Here is a 25203-nt window from a genome sequence, read left to right on the forward strand (position 1 = left end):
TTATAGCCAGCTCCCATTTTCTGCACTTTCAACCGCAGCATTTTTTTCCTCAACTATTCCATTTGCATTGCTTGTTTCTTCTAGAAGGACTACTAAACTTGACAGAGTTGTGTGAGGATCAAGCAGTTTCAGAAGAGGTATGTCCACCTTCCTCTCTTGAAAAACACGGTTCTGAATTGTCATAGCTGACATAGAGTCTACGCCCAATGATGAAAGTGGTGTATTCATGGTTAGTTCATCTGGGCTCAGTCCAATGAGGTCACTCACCAGTGAGGTGATATAGTCTTCAGATTTGACTAAGGCAGTATGCTGGACCTGAGTTTCCTCAAAGGTTTCAAGCTTGTTCCTGAATTCTTCTGACACAAGTGACTCAAAGCGACTTTTGAGCGAAATAATCCGAGCAAAAACATGATACAATAAAGTTTCAAAGTTTAATTTGACGACAGCTTGCTGTGGGTTATTTGTAAGTAAGCTCTTCCTCAGATACTCACGAATTTCATGCACTTGCAGAATGTCTATGCCCTTGGATTCCAGAATGTTCTGAATATGGTTTTGATCGAGCAGTATGCCAAGGTTCAAAGCACCCCAGTTAATGGACTGGCCTGAAAGCCCACAGTTCCTCCTGTAGAGGCAGAAGACATCCAAGAAGGAGTTTGCAGCTGCATAGTTTGCCTGGGTAGAATTTCCCAGAAAGGAAGTAACAGAGGAGTAGCACACGAAGTAGTCAAGCTCCTGGCCTCTGGTAGCCCAATGAAGATTTAGGGTCCCTGCTACTTTTGGGTTCAGCACTTTCTGAAAGTCAGCCAAGTTCAGAACTTCAAGATGGCCATCGTGTAAAACAACAGCACTTTGAAACACACCTTTGACTGGAGTCCCTGCAAAGATGTTCGTGATGGACCGGAAAGCTTTCTCAACGTCCCTGGTTGAGGTAACATCACACTGCACAAACACTACTTTGCTCCCTTTATACTGCTGCTGCAAAGCATCCATCTCTTCTTGCTTCTCATGGCTTGGAATCTTCCTGGAGAGTATTGCAATACCCCCTCCTCCATTCTCAGCTATGAATTTCACTGTTTCAAAGCCAAGTCCAGTGAGCCCCCCGACTACTACGTAAACAGCATTCTGCTTGAACAATTTCTTCTGGGATTCATACAACGGTATATCTGAAAGCACAGTGATGTCCTTCTGCCTTCTCAGTACAGCAAGTGGGATAGATTTGCAGGTAAAATAGGACATCACAGAGTTCATTCTTTCAAAGTTCTCCATCTGCTGAAAAACAGAACCTGATAGATGTCTAAACCGTTTCACATCCATAGAACTGATCCACGCATGCACAGTCTTTTGCAATCTCTTTAGAGATGCTTTCTGGAAAATGCTGGTAAGTGTAAGGATATGAAAGCTGATATTTTCATGATCAATGTCACTGACATTCTGGATACATTCAGACTGGCGACTGCCACACACTATCACCACATCTTTAAGAAAGTACATGTGGGCAAAGTCCTCCTGAGACAGTCTGCTTACTGGAGGAAGAACAACAAGGGCATTGCATGATTTTATACACTGGAACTTATCAGGAGTGGGCCTCGCAAGTGCTGTTCTCCAGCCCATCTCTTCTGCTGCCGCAGAAAGAACATGGCACAAAACCGATGATGGCTCTGTGGAAATAATACCCAGTGTTCTGCCATGCCTGCCCTTGGGTAACCTCTGATTTAAGATTTCCCATGCAATGATAAAGTATGACATACAAGGGACATTCTGAAAGCATGGGAATTTCTTTACATTGAAACAAGCTGTTCCTGGAATCCGAACTCTGGATGATGCAGCGGCTGGATAACATGAAACCACGTGATCTCCCACTTTAACTTTCTTCACATCAATGCCCATTGCTGTTACTGTGCCACTGAAATCAAGAGCTAAAAGTCTGTGTTTGTCTACTGCCTGTGAATTCCAATACAGCGTATTGCCAAAATTATGACTAGAAACACTGATGGGAAAATAATCTTCTGAGTGGAGACATATTTTATCCACTTGAATTTCAACACTCCGTTTGTCAAGCTGAGTGGCAGGGCTGGTGGATAATTCAGCAGACAAATCTTTTGCTGTGTACGGATCGGAAGTGTACAAAGCGAATGTTTCTGACTTCTGGAGAGATCTTACAGGTTGGCTGTAGTCTGCATCTATGAAAGGTGTGCGTCTGATTTCAGCCACATAAGTTCTTCCTTGGCTGATGCAAACTTCTGGATAGTCCACAACTTTGTACTTGACAAGAACATCTGCTAGCACTGAGATGTCCAGGGAACTGGAAGAGCTGAGGTCGATCATCTGAAATGTGATGTCTGGAACTTCAACAACACAAGTTCTGGTCATGCCATACAATGCAAACCCACAGTTAATGTGGTCTACGTGTCTTTCTGTTGTTCTGTAGGTGATAACTCTGACTAAAGAGCGGGACGCTTTCTCTCTTAATGCCACAATAACTTGGCGATAGGCTTCACAACACTTTGCCAATTGGTCTACCACTTTGCTTGGGAAATCTTCATTTAACTTTTGAATTCCCCACAAAAACAGAATTTCATCATAATCCTCAACCTCTGCTCTCATCTTATTCTGTGCATGGCCCTCCAATAGGGCTTCCCAGTCTTCATACATGACATACCTTGAATCAGGATGCAAATATTTCTTGAGCTGTTCAGCTATCCCAAATTTGTCAGCAAACACTAGGACTCTGGGCATAGCCCCCAGATGTCCAGTCATCTGTGAGAGAGACACTTCTTTCCACTTGTTTTCAAACATGAACTCGTTGTCCCTGGAAGATTCTTGCTTCATGAAAATGATGGCAACGTGCTTGAGTTCAGCCAAAACGGAGCCACGTTTGTCCATAAAGCATCCACAGACCTCTAGGTAGTTCCCAATGGATTTGCTTGTTCTCATATATATCATCATTTCTTCCTCCAGCGGACGGAGCACCACCAGGCTGCCTATCCCTGAAGGAAACCCTGCTCTGGACTGGAACGTCCTTGAGGTCATGACAGTGGTCATTTGCAGAAAACAGTCGAGCAGCACCGGATGGATGTGGTAATTGTACATCTCTCTGATGGTCTCCGTGTTCACCTTTATGCTCGTTATAGCTTCCTTTAGTTCCTGGCAATAATGCACATCACTGAGCTGCCTGAATATGGAGCCGTACTGAAAGCCAACGCGAGACAGTGCTTCATAAACCGCCTCTCTGCTAACCACTGACCCGCATCTTCGATAGATGTCTTGGCAGGAAATGCTGCTTTCTTCCACCACAGCTTCAGGCCCCTTTGTAACTTGGCCTGCAGCATAAACTGCGTTGGAGGAAGAGAGTATCTCAAAGGCTGTCACTGCTTTTTGCGGACTCAGCTTGATCCTCAGGACTTGGGAACTCTCTGTGAGAACACACGGTGCGGAAAAACTGATACTCATCCGGCAAGCGCTCAGAGGCACTTTAGGTGTTGAGCTGCTCATCACAGAGGCCAGAGCAAGCTCCACATAAAAAGCACCAGGGACTAAAGCCACACCATTGTTCTTGTGCTCATATAAGTACGACATCGTGTCCAGAGACAGCAGGCAGCCAAACTCCGTGTTGTCACTGTTTATGTCATAAATCAAAGGATGAGTGCAGCTGACACCTCTTTGCTTTGCTTGTTGATGGATATTTAGACAGCCCATGAGTTTTTTGCGATCAAATTGATACCGTGGAATGGCCACTGGAACACTTTGATACCCATTGTAAAACTGCTGCCAGTTGAGATTATAACCCAGTTCAAACAGATTTCCTACCAAGGTGAAGAGTGTCTGATACTCTGCATCTGTTTGCAAAGAGGAGAACACTTTGGTGCCTTTTCCTAGAGTTTCCTTTATGCTTCGTTGCAATGCTTGGTGAGGACTTATTTCCACAAAAACCACATTTTCCCTGCCTCTAGCTGCCGTTTTGATGGCTTGAGAGAAAGCAACAGGCTCACGAGTATGCCGAGCCCAGAATTTGCCCTGAGAAAAGTCATTTTCAGAAGCAGCCACCCCAGTCAGTGTTGAAATAACTTCAATTTCCCCTTTCTGTTTTTCTAAAGGCTGTATGTCGTCTTCCAACTCCCCAAGTATCATATCCATGCTGGGGCTGTGGTATGCAGCTGGGACATTTAAAACATGAAGAAAGATGTTTCTCTGGCTGAAAACCTGAGCTAAATCTCTCTGGACAGCATCCACAGAGTCTGAATTTCCAGACAAGGTGCAGGAAACTGGGCTGTTGAAAGCTGCAATGCACACCTTTCCCGAGTAGCGATGCAAATGTTCCGCGATCTCTTGAACGGGGATGTTTCCAACCACCAACATTCTCCCGCTTGCAGTCTTTGCCTGCAGCCTGCTCCGGTGATAAATCACTTTGACTGCATCTGCCAGGGACAGGTACCCAGCAAAATGTGCAGCAGCAACCTCCCCTACCGAGTGGCCAACGACAGCGACCGGTTTAATGCCCCAGTATTTCAGAAGGGCAGCTAAGGCAACCTGCAGGGTAAAAAGCAAGGGCTGGGAAAGCTCTGGATTCAACACATCCTTTGGGCTGTGACCTCTTGCGGGCAGGAGGCTGATGGGAGCGTGTTTCTGAAAAAGCGCTTCTATTTCCTTACACTTGTCTCTGAACACTGGCTCTGAGCTCAGCAGTACCCCACTGAAGTCCTTCAGCGTTACGCCGTTGCCACAGAACACAAACACCAGCTGTGGTTCCACCTTTAACGTGGCAAATTCAGTGCTCGATGCTGACCTAATCTCTTGCTGCAAGTGTTGCAGAGAGTTTGTGACAAATGCTTTTCGGTACTTGTAGTTGGCATGGCTTCTTCTGCAGGCAGACGTATAGGCCAGGCTGGGGAGAGTTATAGAGTTACTTGTGCTCAGCTGGTCAGCTGTATCGGCCATTGTCATCTGAAGGGACTTACTTGATGCTGCTGACAGCAGAACTAATTCAAGGGGCCTAATAAAGGCAGGAAGAGGCTCTGGCTGCTTAACCTGCCTGACTACGATATGCGCATTGGTTCCTCCAAACCCAAAGCAGTTGATGCCAGCTACTCTTCCATACTCACTGGATTCTTCCCAGGGCTCTACAGTTGTGGGAATTGCGAGATTTAATTTCTCTGTATCGATGCTGCTCATCTCCTTCGAGTAATGCAAGGATGGCACAATCTTTCCATGATGCATCATCAGAAGCACTTTGATTAACCCTGCTGCTCCAGCAGCTGACTCCGTGTGGCCAATATTTCCTTTCACTGAGCCCATTTTCAGAATGGAAACTTGTGAAGACCTGTTCTTACAAATGACACTACCTAGGCTTTCAGCTTCGGTACCGTCTCCAGCTGTGGTTCCTGTACCGTGTGCTTCAACGTACTGCACAACTGAGGGATCAACATGAGTTTCATAAATACTGCGCAGTAACTTCTCTTGCTCTATTCGAGACGGTCTTGTGATTGGTGTAATGGATCTACCATTCTGATTTACTGCACTGATGTGTATAACACCCCAGATTTTGCAGTAGTCTTCCTTTGCCTGTTTCATAAAAAGGTAAAATTACCTTTAATAACCTGATGCTTTCTATGTATAGGGGAAAACAAAACAACAATACGCAGAACAAGACTGACTATAATGCTAACTTCTATATACGTGATCCCTTTCTCATGCTAGGGGAAGTGCATCAATGCTTAATGCTTAATAAATGCTTTGTTAATGTCAAACTTGAACTGGAAAATTGTTTCTGGAGTAATTATTAGAACTGGAGACACAAAATTCAGGTCAGCAACCAGTCTTTTTTCAGGCTGCTTCACAAGCAATCTTACCTTTTTCAGTGGTTTGAGGAAAACAACACCACAGCCTTCCCCCCTTCCATAGCCATCTGCCTTTTTGGAGAAGGGTTTGCTTATTCCCTCTGGAGAGATCATTTTTGCTTTACTGAGAGACACAAAGGTGCGGGGATCTATTATGCAGTTCACTCCACCACAGATTGCTGCCTCACAGTCCCCTGGAGTGAAATAGACACATGCTCACGTTGAGATGTCTCAGATGATAAACAGAAACAGTACCAATCCTTATTTCTTCCTGCAGCACCTCTTCAGTCCCATTACCTGATTTAATTGCTCGCCAGGCGTAGTGCAGGGCAAAAAGGAAAGAAGAACATGCCGTGTCAATAGCCAGTGATGGTCCAGTCAGATTAAATGTGAATGAGACCCTGTTAGCAGCAATGCTCATTGCTGTTCCGGTACCATCATAATGATTTATTTCACTTACTGCTCTGCTTGTTACGATTTCATAGTCTCGATTCATAAGACCTGTAAAAATATCAAATATGTGTCACATGAAGCCGAGCAAAGAAAAGGGATGTACAATTCTGAACGTGACAGCATGCTTTGGTTTTCTGTTTTGATAGTAAACTACATGGCATCAGTGCTCCTATGGTGAAACTTTGCTCCAACGCAACTCAAAGGCAAAACTCCCAGTAATTACCCCAGACCCAACTTATACATATATACCTAACCCTTGAAATTTCTACCTGTACAGTAAATGACAGACCTTTCCCGATGGCTGAGCTCACTGTATCATGCAGTTAAGGTCTGTGTAGCCTGCTTAGACCCCTGTATCTCAGTTTGAGAGTGGTTGTTTCGGTTTCGCTATGGGAATATATATTAAGAAGTTACAATGAGAGTAGCAGGGGTATAAATGTATAGGACATTACCTTAAATTCCTCAGCTGTTCTAAGTTAAAGGCCACAGGACAAGCCACATCCAATGCTTTTTATTTATCTTTGGTTTGGTCACTGTGATCCAGTAAGACAGAAATAGAAAAGAAGAACAGGGCCTGTGAGAGTTGTGTCCTCTTTCTGAGAACACATGCTTGAAATACGGAGGATCGCCAAGTCCATGAGCATGTGTGAGAAACGCAGTACATCTATTTGGAAAGCAAGGAATAGCCTGATCTGTGAAAGAGGAGCATGTCTCAGACTAAAAGTTAATCTACAGAGTTTACCCCTATAGTTACATCAGCCAACTCCTCTTAAAAGAGACAATTACACCATCAAAAATGTGCTGTTATTTTAGTTCTTTGGCAAAATAGAGTGAACTGGACTAGACTAGACTAGAACTGAATAGTTGGAAGGGACCTACAATGATCATCTAGTCCAACTGCCTGACTAATTCAGGGCTCACCAAAAGTTGAAGCACGTTATTGAGGACATTGTCCAAGGGTCTCTTAAACAATGACAGGCGTGGCGCATCAACCACATCTCTAGGGAGCCTGTTGCAGTGTTTGGCCACTCTCTCTGTAAATATTAATAAATACTTCTTGGCATCAAGTCTGAACCTCCCCTGGCGCAGCTTTGAACCATTCCCACATGTCCTGTCACTGGATCCCAGGGAGAAGAGCTCGGCACCTCCCTCCCTCCCCTCCTCCCCTCCTCAGGAAGCTGTAGAGAGCAAAGGTCACCCCTCAGCCTCCCTCTCTCCAAACTAGGCAGACCGAGAGACCTCAGCCGCTCCTCACAAGACATTCCTTCCAGCCCTGTCACCAGCTTTGTTGCCCTCCTCTGGATGCCTCCTTTTTAAACTGTGGGGCCCAGAACTGCACACAGTACCTTGGCAGCATACTAATACCTGCATGAGGATTTCTGCCAGTTTAAACGGACCTGAACCCCCACAACACCTTAACCAACGTCATATCAGAAAACAGTACACTGGACAAAAGTGTAAGCCTGGCTTGAAGTATCATTCCTAGGAAGGGTTGGATAGGGTAGACAGTTTAACTGTTTCCTGCTTCAACTTCAGTGCCTGAAGACACTAAGAGGAGCACCTAAAATAGACACGAGAATCATTTGATGAACTCCTAGAGTAGCAAAAAAATAACCTGCAGTGTCATAGCACAGCAGCCTTAGATCTCCAGTGCTAGATAGGTATGTAAAGTTTATGAGGGAGTGCTCCAGCTTTTGTGTGGTTGAAGCATCCTTTCTTCACCATGAAATCTTCATCTTACCAATAAAAACACCTGTTTTGGTGCCACTGACAGCTTCTACAGGGACTCCTGCATCCTCCAGGGCTTTGTATGTGCATTCTATCAGTAACTTCTGTTGCGGATCCATACGTTCAGCTTCTGTATTACTAATCCCAAACAGGTGGTTGTCAAATGAATTAAACCTAAAATACACAGACCAGAAAATGGTACAATATGTATACAACATGCATTTACGCCTAGACTCAAAGTACACCATTGTTTTGCAATTTCGTTAAAAGCAGAGCAGAAACTGATGCTTAGGCCTCAGTTGCCATTTATGAAATTCAGAATCAAAGAGTTATAGGCCAAAGATGGTTTATGTTCCACCACAAAGTATCTTTGTTTACAATTATTCTGCATTTCAGAGTTATAAGCCCTCTCTGAGAATCTTTTATTCACGTGGTTATTCCACTAGTACCAACAGGACTCCTCAGATTACAAAAATTTGCAGATGAGACTTCCTCTGCTGAAATGTGGTCTTAGCCAACAAGTTTTTTAAAAACATTGTCTTCTAAATTATTTTAAGGCAGTATGGGCCAATGGCTCTACAATTTAAAACCGTTAAATAGAGCATAAGCTCAGATACTTCCCAGAGATGCCCATACTTCTCAAATAATAAATTTAAAATATTTAATGTGTGTGTTTGTCTTTAAAAAAGTCTGTCTTTGAAGTATGTCCACGGTTACAAACGACCCAGTCCAGGCTTAATCTTGTATCCCAAGATCAGATTTATAGTCCCTTCTATCATTTCTTGATTTCAGTGGAGAATTCAATATCTAACATGGGACTAATCACTGAATTCTGGGTCCTACGATTCAGACCTGCTAAGTATTAATCTCAGGGGACAATACGATTGCTTCTGTGCATGTGAACTTCTCATCTGAATAAAGGTATACAGCCTGAGGATTTATGGTGAATGTGGACTTAAAATAAAAGACACCTATGTTGATCTTACTGTAATTTGCTAGTCTTATAATTGTAATTTGCATTAGTCATAGCCCCATACAGCTATACCCATATCTCTGGGATAATTTGACATGAGGATACAAGTGAAAGGATGCATACTGAAGTTTGCTCCTCCAGATTTTTCTTTACACCGGTATCTTTACCTGATACTTGTGCATACATGATCCCTCATATTATAGAGGAGTGACTCAGAATAAAGAAAAACTTTATTCTTTAAAGACATGACAGTATAAGCCCAGAGAAAAGCAAAATTACTGTGAAATTATGAATAGTTAAGTTTTACAAGCACGCGTAACACTCAAATTATGCATAAGGTCCCCTTCTTGACTATCTAGCAAAGCCACACCTCCTTACTTTGTCTCTAAATTGTCACACCTGCATGTGAATTAGAGCTATGTGTCATCTCAACGCATGGTGGGTATGTACATACTTGTTTGATTATGTAATCAAAGGTCATATGTGTTCTCAGCCATGTACATATGTGCTTAACATGGCCTGCGACTAAATTTGCTCATCGATGTCACACACCAGAAATTCCTGCAGTTTGACAACTGCATGTTCATCATGCGACATAACAAAAGCTGGTTCCTCGGTCCCATTTATAAGCTCTCCCTTTGGCGTGCACCCTCCTAAAGACGGGACACACTGGTCTAAGCACAAAAAGAATCAGCGGCAGGGCAGAGTATCGGACTCACTCATCGAGAAGAGCAGCTCGTGTTGTACATATTTTTCCTGGCTTGTTATCATCTGGATCACACCACTCTTTGGCATTAAATCTCTCGGGGGGAATTTCTACTGTGCAGTTTTTGCCTTCCTCCAGGACTTTCCAGAAATTGTCAATTCCATCACCTGTTGTACAAAGGTTTTAAAGTAGATTAAATTATATGCTCTCCCTCCCCATGCAGACTCAGAAATACACAGTTACAAGGAACTCCCACATACAAGTCTACGTTGTACAAGCAGAATCACCAGAGAAAGAAAAGATCATTCTTTGGTAAGAGGAAAATGGAAAGGCATGATTGATCCCCTCACTGCTTGCCTAAAAGCAAAGGAACTCAACAAAATCCTTAATCTTCTGCTGCCCCTGTTTCCCTACCGTGTCGCTGCATCTACTATACATGTGCACCATGTCCTTAATGACCACATGGATATGATGAGGTCTTTCTGTACCTGTACAGCAACCACTCCTCAGGCAGCTCCACCGGCTGCAAAAGGTCAGCTCTGGATATTCGCTCTTGAACACAGACTGAGCTTACAAATACCAGGAAAATGCCAGAGGCATTATCCTTTGCCCCTAACACTAAAAGGACATCTAAATGAAACATAAAAGTGTTTGTATATTCAATGCCGACACAGCCCAAAACCTCACTACTGGAATGTCAGGGTCTTTGTCCTTGCTGGTTGAGATGCAGAGCTCCAGCTCCAAGAAGTGACGGCATGTTTACGCCCTCTTCTTAGCCCTGAAACCAACTAACGTGGCATCCACAAGTGGCCCACATTCCTCCAACACATGGCTTGCACCAAATCAGTGTTCAATGCTCAGGCAAGAGCCTGCTGCTACATACTTACTAGCACTTCACTAGATTCAGAACCATTCGTGTTTGCTCAGATAGCTGTGGGCCACACAGGTATTGCTGTGCCACATACACCTACTGAATCTTGGACAAAATGAAGCCAGGAACTGAAATGTGGTGAGGGCAAGAAAGAAAACAAGGAAAGGGAGAGACCAACATGGTCACCTTTAGGGCTGAACACCAACTTCCAAGGACAGAACTGTATTCCACTCCCTGGATTACTTCTGCATTTTTTTAAATCTGTTTCTACCTAATGTAAAGGGTATGGACAGTTTAACAGCAGCAGCCAGAACCTAGAAAGCTCTCACAGCTGTCTAAGCATCTTCACCCATCTAATCTCAAAATATAAAGTTAACTATCACTTTCACAGGGCCTAATTGTAACTAAGATTGTAAATATGAGGCTGCTGTCTTTTCTTATGGCAAGCAATATCTGTTCTTTACTGAAGTCGGCTTCTCATCTTCTACAAAAGGCAGTATTTAGGTGTGTATATCAGAGCTGTATTTATCTAGCTCTGCTCTCTTCCGGGAGCTTTCAAAGTGATTACTGTAATAAAGCAGGAAGGCTTCTTTTAGTAAGACCCAACCTATTTATCCTACAAGCAGAGCTGGTGATCTGTCCTGTCCCTATAGATGCATAGTCCTGCAATAACGCGCCACTGTCCAGCTAGTGCGTGGGCAGAAAGCTCAAACCATCCCAGACCCATCCAGTTCATTTGTATGCGTTCCACGTGTGCAGCTCAACACCCTGCCCACAGCCAGCACCACAGGTTAGTTACCACCATAGCATGACCTTTGAAAAAGATCCTACAGGTAGCAAATCAATGAGTTCTACAAAAGTAAGAGAGGAACGTGTGGTTTTCTTCCACCTCACCACGAATGATCGACTGTGCTTTTCAACATTCACTCAGCAGCCTGCTTTGCTTTTACCCAAAACTTACCTCCGGGGAAGTTGCATCCTATTCCCACAATAGCAATTTCATCTCCAGTCTCCATCTTCATCTCCTGGGCTGCACAATACAGATATAAGTGTCAGCCAGTTGAAACAGCTATGCATTTATCGTTAAATAAATATTAGGTTAAAAGGTGAACTTCCGACAAACACACATAGTTGTTCAAAGCTTGATTGATCTTGAATGATCTATTGCTGGTTGTGATGAGAAATGACACTCCCACAGGTCACAGGAGCTGTGCAGTATTTTTCTTGTTGTCTTGACTTTTAGAGGAAAATCCCTGACTAATTCCTCAGACTCCCTCATTCACAAACACCCCTTTTTACTGTCAAGCTCTGCTACTCCTGCCACCAGCTGATCTGCTCTTGAGCCTCTCCCTAGATCAATCCTCCTTCTCTTCTTGCCTACAGAACTGAATTGTGCATTGACCAAGGCACACATTCAGCTCTTTCACGTTTATCCTATTCATAAAGCAGATCTCCCAAACAGACTCTGCAAATTACCAGTTAAAATCAGACCATGTAAACAGGCAACAGACAATACCTGAAGGAAGAAAAGATGCGTCTTCCACCCACTGGAAAAGTTCCTGGAAGAAAGTCCTTATTCTGAGCTCTGCTTTGCTGGAGCCCCAAGTTGCTTAGCTTTTGAAATCAGACAGTGCTGGGAGTATCTGGAAATTTCTGCTGTGCCGGGAGAAAAAAACTTCTGCTGTTCTGGGGCTCAAAGTGCAAGACATGATTATGTTCTCCTGCCCCGTATACAGAGAAGCTGTATGCTCATGGTAGAGGGTTCTGATCAGGTACAGCTAGGGAGCAATTCCTCTGAAAATTCCCAGTTCACTGGGCTGGATTTGGCTGGGATGGAGTTAAATTTCTTCACAGTGCCTTGTAGGGGGACATGTTCTGGATTTGTGCTGAAAATAGTGTTGAAAACACACTGATGTTTTAGACTACTCACCAACATCCCTTCTGACGTTACGATGGTCTGACAACACTCAACACTTTTGAGGAATTGACCACAATAAAGAAATATCTCTCTGTGCCAGATTTCCAGAGTGGGCAAATAGGATGGAATTGGCCCAGCTGTGCCCATCATAGTCTAAAATTGCAGAGCTCCATTCCTGCTGCCATGACAAAGCTAGGCAGTCCTTTTTCTTTACGACTGGTAAGATTCACAATACAGCCTGACAGTGACATGCACCAGCACAGCGCTCTGCACAGAGCATAAAGACTTTCGGACAGAAGAAAGACGGGTAAGCAAAATCCTGCATGCGGCCTTTAGATATGCAGTAAAGGGGAAGATCTGGGTGCCTCCCTGTTTGTTTGTGGCTTGGCAGTCTCCCTGCAGTGGGTGGTCAAGGGGTCTCAGGCAAAAGATGCAGCAGTTCAGCAAGTTTGGCTTTTGGCTTGTTAAATGAATGTTCTTAACTCCAGGTTTCCAGTAGCACAGACTCAGATGCCTGTGCTTAAAGAAATAATTAATTTGTTTGGATGGCATAGCAGGAAAACAGCTTGAGCTGAGTGCCTCTGGGGGAGGGACACCCAGACGAAAAAGGTTTGTGCTTATAAGCCCTCACAATCTATGCACAATCTATATTATTCAAACAAAGCAATATATTTAAAACAATAGAATACGATTTAAAGTTAGTTTTATTATATTTATTCAGCAACAGCTTTGCTTATAGCTTACAGCTTCCCCACAATGTCAAAAATTCATGGGCAATTCTCTGTCCCAGTCTGTGGTGGGGCTTTTTCTGGGCCATGGTTATGAGTGTGACAGAGGGTGGACTGAAGACAAGCACTCTCTCTGCTGCATTTGGAAAACACAAAGAAATCACATTGTCCTGTCTTGAAGACACAGGTCTGCCCTACATAAAAAGGTTTCTCTTGAAGATAAAGTTGTACCACACTTTGGTTTACAATTTTATGGGGCATACCCTTCCAAAACATTCATAACATTTAGTGTTGATACAGATAAAGTGCAAAGTCTTGTAAACTAACAATTGCCCCTGATCATAACTACAGACTTTATACCCAAGTCACATACAATAAAAGAGCTTCCCAACAAGTTAGAAATGTGATCACAGAATCACAGAATGCCTGGGGTTGAAGCGACCTCTGAAGTTCATCTAGTCCAACCCACCTGCTAAAACAGGTTCACCCAGAGCAGATCACACAGGAAGGCGTCCAGGTGGGTTTTGAATGTCTCTGGAGAAGGAGACTCCACAACCTCTCTGGCCAGCCTGTTCCAGTGCTCTGGCATCCTCAAACTAAAGAAGTTTCTCCTTGTATTCAGCTGGAATGTCCTGTGCTTCAGTCTGTGCCCATTGCCCCTCATCCTATCATTGGGCATCACTGAAAAGAGTCTGGTCCCATTCTCTTGACACCCACCCTTGAGATATTTATAAGCATAAATTAGATCCCCTCTCAGCGTTCTCTTCTCCAGGCTGAACAGACCCAGCTCTCTCAGTCTCTCCTCATGAGAAAGATGCACCAGACCCCTGATCATCTTTGTAGCTCTCTGCTGGATCCCCTCCAGTAACTCCTTGTCCTTCTTAAACTGGGGAGCCCAGAACTGGACACAGGACTCCAGATGTGGCCTCACCGGGTCAGAGTAGAGGGGGAGGAACAACCTCCCTCAACCTGCTGGCCACACTCTTCCTAATGCACCCCAGGATACCACTGGTCTTCTTGGCCAATCAAGGTAGTTGATTATTTTCCTGTATTATACTGAAATATTGAGCAAAGTTCAAATGATTTATGATTTCTTCTGAAAGCTGTATAAAAAATTCAAAGCATGGTGAGCATTGTTCAAATAATTTCTTATTTCTTATAAAAGCTGTAGAAAAAGCTCAAAGTATATTGAGCAAAGTTCAAAAGAAACACAGAAAATTAGCCTAAAACCAATTATGACCTAATCTTCAGCAGCCACATATTTTCCTGAATGACCTTCAAGGTCATCTAGTCCAGCCCCCTGCAATGAGCAGGGACATCTTCAACAGCCATTCAAATAACTGGCCTTTCAGCTCATTTGCAGCTTCGCAGGGAAAGCTTTGTGTTGTGAAGCAACTCAAAACCAGAATTTTTTCAACAAATTATGTGGCAAAGAAAAAAATCGTTTGAGATGATGCTAAATACCTCAGCATAGAATTTAAAGCTGATTTTTTTCCTTAATTCTGGGAAAAGAACTTGTGAGATAAAAATCAGTTGAATTAATTAGGACTCACTAGGATGCCCACCTCAGAACCCTTCAGTCCTCCTGGACTTGCTTCAGCCCACAAAAAGGAGAAGATTTGGGGGGATTCTTCACAGTGGTGATAGATTCTCATCTCAGTGATACCATAGTAGGTCCCAAAGATCCCTTCTCAGTTATTGACTGACGGCAGTGAAGCAGTCAAAGCGATGAGGCTGTTTTACAGCCCCACACATCATTCCAACATTCATAGTTACAATTTCTTGGAGGTTTGCTTTGAAATATGAAATTTAAAATGACTGCTCAGATTCACACTTTGAAAAATATACTCTATGGTTTCATTAACCAAGACAGATAAAGTTAAAAGGCCACTTAGCAAAAATAAGGAGACCACAATCTGGTTTTCCAGGAGTAAATTCTATTTTACCAACAATATAAATTCTAAAATGCTATAAAATAGTTTTCTTTTAGTTCTGTAAAAATTGTCTACGATTCCTATGTTTTTTCTATTTCATATTTTAATTTCATGGCTGACCTAAAGCTGCAAAGCCCAACATAGATATTCTTATCACAAAGGTACTTCTAAGCATTGTTCCTAAGTTAGCACTTAAATAGCATATAACAGAAAAATAAGGGCCTTCCAATTACAATATAAAATATACCTTTGGCAGCTATAGAGTTATCCAGTGAGCTATAACTCTTACCTTATGTCATCCCAGTAGGATGTACTAACAGGATGAGTCTTTTGAAGTAGTTTATATAGGATACCGTGAGGTTTCTTAACCAAATATGCATGCTAAAAGGGATGAGTCAGTGGCCCTGACTAAAGTTCAAAACTAGTTCCCAGAAGCAGTAAATTTGTGATGAAATCAGGTTTTACACCAGGCCAATAGTAAAGTCTCCATCTTATCTAACTTACAGTTTGAGATATCTTAATATGAAATAGCTCATATAAATTTTATGACCTTAAGATTATGATTTAATATACTCTGTCTTTAAACAACTCAACTTCATTTGCTCTTAATCTCAACAAATCTTAACTAACGTGTAATGCCCCATCTATTTGTTGGAGGCACCATGTGTGAAAACTAAGCACAAACTCCCTATAAACTTAAAACTTGAGTTTCATGTTTGATTCCACAGCTGCCTTCTTTTACCAAGCGGGAGTGTTTAAATATATAAGCATAAAAAACCCTGTCAAAAGACAAATAGTCCCCAAAATATTTCTAAGTCCACCAGGACATTAAAAGCAATATTGAGATTTCTTTCTAAAGACTGACACCTTCTTAAAAGCAAAACAAACAGCAGAATATCCAGAAGTAACCTCTGAAGGGATCAAGACCAGCAGTCTCTCCTAGATGCCTTTTTAGCTCTTCCTCATCTGATTTCACCCCAACAACCCAAACTCATCTTTCTCCTCTGCTGACTCTGCAATGGAAACAGTGTTGGATGAGCCAGAAGAGATCATGTCTGGCCAGGGATGTCAAGGACAACAAGAAGGGCTTCTTCAAGTACATCAGCAGCTAAAAGTAAGATTAGGGAAAACACAGATCCACTGCTGAAAGCAGTGACAGAGGACACAGAGAAGGCAGAGATACTGAATGCCTTCTTTGCTTCTGTGTTTACTGCTAGGACTGGCCCTCAGGTATCCCAGACCCTAGAGATGGAAGAAAAAGTCTGGCAAAAGGAAAACTTTCCTTTGGTTGAGGAGGATCAGGTTAGAGATCGTTTCGGCAAACTGGACGCCCACAAATTCATGGGCCCTGATGGGATGCACCCACGAGCGCTGAGAGAGTTGGCAGATGTTATTGCTAAGCCACTCTCCATCATCTTTGAAAGGTCTTGGAGAACGCGAGAGGTGCCTGAGAACAGGAAGAAAGCCAGTGTCACTCCAGTCTTCAAAAAGGGCAAGAAGGATGACCTAGGAAACTACAGACCAGTCAGTCTCACCTCCATCCTTGGAAAAGTGATGGAACAACTCATTCTTGCCATCATCTCCAAGCATGTGGAAGAAAAGATTATCAGGAGTAGTCAACATGGATTCACCAAGGGGAAATCATGTTTGACCAACTTGATAACCTTCTGTGATGGCATGGCTGGCTGGGTAGACAAGGGAGGAGCAGGGATGTTGTCTACCTTGACTTCAGCAGGGCTTTTGACACTGTGTCCCACAACATCCTCATAGGTAAGCTGAGGAAGTGTGAGTTGGATGAGTGGACAGTGAGATCCATTGAAAACTGGCTGGATGGCAGAGCTCAGAGGGTTGTGATCAATGGTGCAGAGTCTGGTTGGAAGCCTGTAGTTAGTGGTGCTCCCCAGGAGTCAGTACTGGGTGCAGTCTTATTCAACCTGTTCATCAATGACCTGGATGAAGAGACTGAGTGCACTCTCAGCAAGTTTGCTGATGATACCAAACTGGGAGGAGTGGCTGATACACCAGAAAGCTGTGCTGCCATTCAGCCAGACCTGGACAGGCTGGAGGACTGGGCAGAGAAGAACCTGACGAAATTCAACAAGGGCAAGTGAGGAATAACCCCAAGCACCAGAACAGGTCTGGGATGGACCTGCTGGAAAGCAGCATTGCAGACAAGGACCTGGGAGTCAGCATGAGTCCTTGTGGGATGGCCAGCATGAGCCAGAAATGTTCCCTTGTGGCCAAGAAGGCCAACGGTATCCTGGGGTGCATTAAGAAAAGTGCGGCCAGCAGGTCAAGGGAGGTTCTCCTCCCCCTCTACTCTGCCCTGGTGAGGCCACATCTAGAGTACTGCATCGAGTTCTGGGCTCCCCAGTTTAAGAAGGATATGGAATTACTGAAGAGTCCAGCAGAAAGCTATGAAGACGATTAGGCATCTGGAGCATCTTTCTCATGAGGAGAGACTGAGAGAGCTGGGTCTGTTCAGCCTGGAGAAGAGAAGGCTGAGACAGGATCTTATCAATCCTTAATAAATATCTTAAGTGTGGGTGTCTAGAGGATGGGACCAGACTCTTTTCAGTGGTGCCCAATGATAGGATGACGGGCAATGGGCACAGACTGAAGCACAGGACATTCCAGCTGAATATGAGGAGAAACTTCTTTACTTTGAGGATGCCAGAGCACTGGAACAGGCTGGCCAGAGAGGTTGTGGAGTCTCCTTCTCCAGAGACATTCAAAACCCGCCTGGACGCCTTCCTGTGTGATCTGCTCTGGGTGAACCTGTTTTAGCAGGTGGGTTGGACTAGATGATCTCCAGAGGTCCCTTCCAACTCTGACCATTCTCTGATTCTGTGGGTCTATAACAGGTAAAGCAAAATTCATGCACACCAGCAAAGCAAAACAAGGAATCCATTCACTACAGCCCATGGGCAGGCAGGCGTTCAGCCATCTCCAGGAAAGCCAAGCTCCATCATGTGTAACGGTTGCTTGGGAAGACAAATGCTATAACTCCAAACGCCCCTCCCTTCCTTCTTCTTACCCCAAAATATGTCCTGATCATGACATCATAAGGTATCGAATATACCCTTGGCCAGTTTGGGTCAGTTGTCCTGGCTGTGCCCCCTCCCAGGTTCTTGTGCACCTGGCACAGTGTGAGAAGCTGAAAAGTCCTTGACTGCTTCACAACCACTAAAACATCAGTGTGTTATCAACATTATTCTCATTCTAAATCCAAAACAGGGCACCACACCAGCCACTAGGAAGAATCAGCTCTATCCCAGCCAAAACTAGGATAAAAGTGTTTATTTAAGAAAATCTGGTTTTCTTCCTGGTTCCTGTAGACTTGTTAACAGCCTTTGGCTCAAGAACATGCGTCAGCCTTGGCAGATTGACAGGCTGTTACAGGATTACAGATAACAAAGAAGCTTTCACAGAAATTGCATCTTCTGGCAATTCATAAGGGTCTTAGTAGAGAGACAACCATATAACTCTGTTTAAATATACATAAGTATTACCAAAGGGGTTTTCTAACTGGCCAAATGTAAAAGAAGCTTTGCCAGACTTGTAGACAACAATATAATATTTCACTATTTTAAGAAACTTCACATACATTCACACACGAGACAAGCACACACATCCCAAACATACACCAGCTCATGAACTGAGCCATATGTTAGCCAACAGAGAGATAACCAATATCAAATGAATTTAAAAATTCACTTGCAGGATCTCAGATCCACCAAGTACACACATTCATATTCACAGTTAAAAAAAAAAAGTGAGTGAACATATAACAAGGCAGGTAGATAAACACTCCACTGTACATACCTCTGGGACTCAGCAGCAGGCAGACTAAGAAAGAGACAGAGCTTCTTGCTAATAAAAGAATGCCTAAGGTGTATTATTTATTATACTCTCCTTGCAAAGTAAACTAAGATTCATGTCAGACTTCTGCAGTTCAGAGTACACTTCCAGGATTTCTTTATAATCCTTAACAGCACTGTCTCCAAAACCAGGAACAAACAGGTGAACAACAGCCCAGGGGAAAAACTATTCATGACTCTCACCTGTGGGCTTGCCTCCCTGATTTCTGGCTTCCCTGCAAACATGACTAAGTGGAATGTCAACAAAAGATGTAGAAAATGCAAGTTTTCATAGGATCACAGAATGGTTCAGTTTGGAAGGGACCTCTGGAGATCATCTGGTTCAACTCCCCTACTCAGGTAGGGACACCTAAAGTCAAAGCTAGTCAGCAGAGTGCTGTGAAAACAGGAAAATTGAAATGAGGCTCCAAAACACATCAGTAATGGGTGTAGAACAAATGTGACTTACCTAAGAAAGGCATTCCATGGTGTATTAGGTTGGTGCACAAGTAATTGCAGTTTTTGCATTGTTGAAATTTGCCATTTGATATTTGAATACATTCTTAAATAAATGCAGTTATGTTATACATAATTTTAATGCACTTCTCTTGCTTTATTTTTTTTGCTACTGACTTATTACTTGCTGTTTATTTTAGACTATGGAAATTATGTTAGACAAAAAGCAAATTCAAGCGATTTTCTTATTCGAGTTCAAAATGGGTCATAAACCAGCGGATACAACTCACAACATCAACAACAGATTTGGCCCAGGAACTCCTAACAAACATACAGTGCAGTGGTGGTTCAAGAAGTTTCACAAAGGAGACAAGAGCCTTGAAGATGAGGAACATAGTGTCTGGCCATCGGAAGATTACGACCAACTGAGAGCAATCATCGAAGCTGATCCTCTTACAACTACATGAGAAGTTGCAAGAACTCAACCTCGGCCATTCTACAGCTGTTCAGCATTTGAAGCAAATTGGAAAGGTGAAAAAGCTCGATAAGTGGGTGCCTCAGGAGCTGACCAAAAATATCGTCATTTTGAAGTGTCGTTTTCTCTTTTCTGTGCAACAACAAACCATTTTTGATTGGATTGTAACGTGCAATGAAAAGTGGATATGCACCAGCACAGAGCTCTGCACAGAGCATAAAGACTTTTGGATAGAAGAAAGACGGGTAAACAAAATCCTGCATGCAGCGTTTAGATAGGTAGTAAGAGGGAAGATCTGGGTGCCTCCCTGTCCATACATGTAGCCTGGCAGTCACCCTGCAGTGGGTGGTAAAGGGATCTCAGGCAAAAGATGCAGCAGTTCTGCAAGTTCTGCTTTTGGCTCATTAAATTAATGTTCTTGATCCCAGGTCTCCAGTAGCACAGACTCAGATGCCTGTGCTTAAAAAAACATTTAATGTATTTGGATGGCACAGCAGAAAATCAGCTTGAGCTGAGTGCCTCTGGAGGATGGACGCCCAGACAAAAGAGGTTCGTGCTTATAAACCCTCACAATCTATGCACCTGCTCTTCACATGCTGTCTGTTGGACCTGTGAAATTCTGGGCCTTGGGGCTTCTTTATTCTTCTTGGTTCTCTTTTTCCATCTTCCAGGGGGCTTTTTGCTCATCTTATCTGTCCTGGTTTTGGTTAAAATAAGACCAATTTTCTTTTAGTGAATTTTCCTTTCAGCTAAGTTCGTCTAAGTAACTGCACTTTTCTGAAGTTGGCTGCGTGTTTTTAAGACACTGTTCACTCTGGAGCTGATAGTGGTAGTAATGGTATGCAGAAGAGGCCCAGGTTTATACTTATTGCTATGGCAGCCAAGATTGCTGATAAATTTTGTATGTCCCATAAGTGAGAGGGGTGTACTTGCAAGGAGAGGCAGACAGAACAGGTGACCAATATTGGCTGATTAAGTGTTCCATGCCCATCCACATAGTACACCGTATAAAAGTGGGAGATCATGAGGGTTTCACCCTCTTCGTCCATGGCTGGCATCCAAAGAGGACCCTGCCTGTTCTGCCTGAGATCCTAGGCCTGGTTCCAGGCCCTGCATCCCTGAATCCAAATCCGATTTACTGCTGAATCCAGCCCAGGACTTCTGGGTACCTGCCCTACAGACACTGGAGCAACACCAGCTCTGCTGCAGACCACAGCTGCGCTACGCCGGGAAATTCAATACTGGGTTTGTATATTTTGCATTATTTTCTATTTTATTAGGAGTATTACTAGTAAAGCATTTTAAACTTTCCACCATGTAAGTCCTATTACCTTTCCTTAGTGGGGAGGGCAGGGAATTAATAGAGAGCATCTGACATGGTTTATTGCAGCCCTGCAATAAATGGTTATATTATCTAGATTTCCAGTGTCTGCTGACAGAGCTTCCTGTTTATCTCCTGATACAGGTCGTCAAGGACCTCTGTAACCAAACAGCCAGACTAAGATAAATTTGCAATATTCAGTCTGGAATTCCAGCAAGCCTGGCTACTCATGCTAAGTTTGGTTACTCATGCCAAGTATGTTGTTCAAACAAACTAACATATTTAAAATAATATAATAAGATTCAAAAGTTAGTTTGATTAAATTTATACAGTAACAGCTTTACTTGTAAAAATGAATCCTCTTATGGCTCAAACCTCAGCTGATACCAACGTTTTACCACAAAAAAAGAGCTTACAACTTCCCCACAATGTCAAAAATTCATGGGCAATTCTCTGTCCCAGTCTGTGGTGGGGCTTTTTCTGGGCCATGGTTATGAGTGTGACAGAGGGTGGACTGAAGACAAGCACTCTCTCTGCTGCATTTGGAAAACACAAAGAAATCACATTGTCCTGTCTTGAAGACACAGGTCTGCCCTACATAAAAAGGTTTCTCTTGAAGATAAAGTTGTACCACACTTTGGTTTACAATTTTATGGGGCATACCCTTCCAAAACATTCATAACATTTAGTGTTGATACAGATAAAGTGCAAAGTCTTGTAAACTAACAATTGCCCCTGATCATAACTACAGACTTTATACCCAAGTCACACACAATAAAAGAGCTTCCCAACAAGTTAGAAATGTGATCACAGAATCACAGAATGCCTGGGGTTGAAGCGACCTCTGAAGTTCATCTAGTCCAACCCACCTGCTAAAACAGGTTCACCCAGAGCAGATCACACAGGAAGGCGTCCAGGTGGGTTTTGAATGTCTCTGGAGAAGGAGACTCCACAACCTCTCTGGCCAGCCTGTTCCAGTGCTCTGGCATCCTCAAACTAAAGAAGTTTCTCCTTGTATTCAGCTGGAACGTCCTGTGCTTCAGTCTGTGCCCATTGCCCCTCATCCTATCATTGGGCATCACTGAAAAGAGTCTGGTCCCATTCTCTTGACACCCACCCTTGAGATATTTATAAGCATAAATTAGATCCCCTCTCAGCGTTCTCTTCTCCAGGCTGAACAGACCCAGTTCTCTCAGTCTCTCCTCATGAGAAAGATGCACCAGACCCCTGATCATCTTTGTAGCTCTCTGCTGGATTCCCTCCAGTAACTCCTTGTCCTTCTTAAACTGGGGAGCCCAGAACTGGACACAGGACTCCAGATGTGGCCTCACCGGGTCAGAGTAGAGGGGGAGGAACAACCTCCCTCAACCTGCTGGCCACACTCTTCCTAATGCACCCCAGGATACCACTGGTCTTCTTGGCCAATCAAGGTAGTTGATTATTTTCCCGTATTATACTGAAATATTGAGCAAAGTTCAAACGATTTATGATTTCTTCAGAAAGCTGTACAAAAAATTCAAAGTATATTGAGCAAAGTCCAAATTATTTATGATTCCTTCTGAAAGACATAGAAAAAGTTCAAAGCGGCAAGAGAAAGGGTGTTTCTTGACAATTTACGTCACAGAAAATTAGCCTAAAACCAATCATGACCTTCAGTACCCACATATTTTCCTGAATGAAAAAAAAAAGAGAGGAAGATGCTGCACACTTGACCCAATATCCATCCCCCTAAGGAAGGATTATCTTGCTTATCCCTCAGCAGGGCACTTCCCACCAGGTTATGTTATCTTGTGTATTTTGTGTGACAAGAACTTTCTGAGAAGAGCAATCACAAAGCTGAGAAAGGAAGACAGATAACTACATATGTTCAAGAAGGCTCTGGGAGAGGAACAGTAACATATTGCTGTGCCAAAACTAATCACTCCTTTGGTCTGCCCGCCTGTTGTGGTTCTGTTCCATATCAAAATACAGTCGTTCCCAAAAAGGAAGAATAGGTTGGTTTATTAGTGTTTAGTTTATTTATTTTTTTAACTCATCCCCTTCACACTAATGCATGAGACCTCAAAGCGATTTGAAATAGAATAATAGAATCATAGAATGGTTTGGGCACCACCGTCCCTCACAATGAGCAGGGACATCTTCAACTAGACCAGGTTGCTCAGAGCCCCATCCAGCCTGGCCTTGAATGTTTTCAAGGATGAGGCATCTACCACCTCTCTGGGTGTCATGGTTTAAGTCCAGCCAACAATGAAAACTACGATAGCTGTTCACTCACTCTCTCCCAAGTAGGGGAGAGAATTGAAAGGGAAGGGAGAAACCCATGGACTGAGATAAAACCAGCTTAATAAAATGTCCCAGAAATCAATTTAGTCAGGTGATAAGCTCCACACAGCCTTTATTCTAGCCAGAACTGTTTAGCAAAGAAAACCAACTAGAAACAGGGTTTATCCAAAAATATTTGGCACTCCGACAACATTATAAAACAGGTTTGGATACCAGCTGAGGATAATATTACTGTACGACCACATAAGAATAATGATGATCCACGGTGTGCACACACTCACAAAAACAAGAGGCCTCTTTCACTTAAGGATACCCAGAAGAAATAACCACTGGCCCAGGGTGGGCAAAGATTCACTCAAGGATATATCCAGAAGAAAATCACTCACCAAGAAGCAGGTGAGGGCACTCAGTCCCAGGAAGGCTCCTTAGACGGCATCCCTGATCTCAGGGGAGGGCTCTGTTCACAGCCTCGCTTCTCTGAGAACACCACTCAAAGGGGGTCTTCAGCGGGGGCCTCGTTTTATAGCCTGGTCAGATTTGGCTTTGGGCATTACAAGCATAGTCCAGAAGCTTCTCGGCTTCTCTGGGCCTCAGCAGCTCCTTGGCTGAGGACCCTGACTAATGACCGAGGGTCCCGCTCCTCCTGCTCCCCAAGCGGGGGTGGCGGTGGGGTGTGGAGGGGGAAGGTGAACGTGAGGAGTCACCGTGCCCGGGGTGGGGAGACGTGACTGTCAGCACCGACCAAGGTGTGTACGTCAGGATAGGCACAGCGGAGCACAAAAGGTGCTAAAGAGCCATCAACTGCCCTATTGAAAGCTCCAGATTTCATTGGGAGATATATATACTAATATAATAATATTTTTAAATGTAGATACAAATTTTTAAAAAGGTATACAAAGTGATACTCAATGCAATTCCTGACAAACTCTGTCCACGCTGAGCAGCCATTCTCAGGAAGATAGGACCCTGGTCCTGAACAGCCGATCCCAGGGAGAGAGAGAGAGAGAGAAAAGGCCAAAAAGGCAGAAAGGCTCAGAAGCTGACTGCAAAATGGCAAAAAGCTGCACTAAAGGCACTCCTGAATGGAACTCAGCCAGAAGAGAGCTGAATCAGCATGGGTCTAACAAACCAGAAAACCTCTAATTACATATGAAGCAGGATGCTAATGGTTCACAGCAAATACCAGTCTCCTCATCAAGCAGAGGAGCTGCAGCCACCCATCCTGGCAGCACTCAGCAGATGCCTGTTTCACAGAGTCACTGTGTGCTCCCAAAGCAAGGAAGAGCAGACCTTCCACACGAATAAACATCTGTTAGTTCCGGGTCCTTGTGCCAGGATATCTTTGGGGTTTTCTTTGGAACTGTATGCTATAAACAGCTAAGCAGGCCTGGAGGAAACCAGGAACTCACCTCCCATCTGGTTGCCCTCATCACCAGGCCACCATCATTGTTCCTTTGTGTGCATTTTTCTGAAGGCCCCAGGACATGCAATTCTTTCTTGCACACTGGCTAGTGAGGACACAGAGGGCACAAACTTCCCAGCTGACAATTAGATTGTTCACTTTGGATACAGGAGTTTGAAGTGCTGCATTCTCCACACCATCTGCAGACCTGTCACCTCAGGGCCATGGACTGTCACTGCCTGGCACAGGTAGCAAAGTCCA

The 25203-nt window shown here is 43.6% G+C and overlaps 1 protein-coding gene across 1 annotated transcript; it reads right to left on the reverse strand.

Moving 5' to 3' along the window:
* Positions 1-11587, reverse strand: LOC135986097 (uncharacterized). Its single transcript, XM_065629871.1, has 6 exons — positions 11527-11587; positions 9708-9861; positions 8029-8189; positions 6132-6335; positions 5847-6028; positions 1-5559 (listed from the first exon to the last, which is right to left on the reverse strand). Exons 1-6 carry the CDS (start codon positions 11585-11587, stop codon positions 1-3), a joined length of 6321 nt encoding a protein of 2106 aa, XP_065485943.1.
* Positions 11588-25203: the final 13616 nt, after the last annotated feature.

The sequence above is a fragment of the Caloenas nicobarica genome, chromosome 2, assembly GCF_036013445.1.
Source record: "Caloenas nicobarica isolate bCalNic1 chromosome 2, bCalNic1.hap1, whole genome shotgun sequence".
Classification (NCBI taxonomy): domain Eukaryota; kingdom Metazoa; phylum Chordata; class Aves; order Columbiformes; family Columbidae; genus Caloenas; species Caloenas nicobarica.

Coding starts and splice junctions, on each gene's coding strand:
- LOC135986097 (XM_065629871.1), bottom strand. CDS start 11,587: ATGAAGATGGAGACTGGAGATGAAATTGCTATTGTGGGAATAGGATGC. Junction 9,862..11,526: donor AGGATGCAACTTCCCCGGAG/GTAAGTTTTGGG, acceptor TTTGTACAACAG/GTGATGGAATTGACAATTTC. Junction 6,029..6,131: donor CTGGCGAGCAATTAAATCAG/GTAATGGGACTG, acceptor ATTTCACTCCAG/GGGACTGTGAGGCAGCAATC.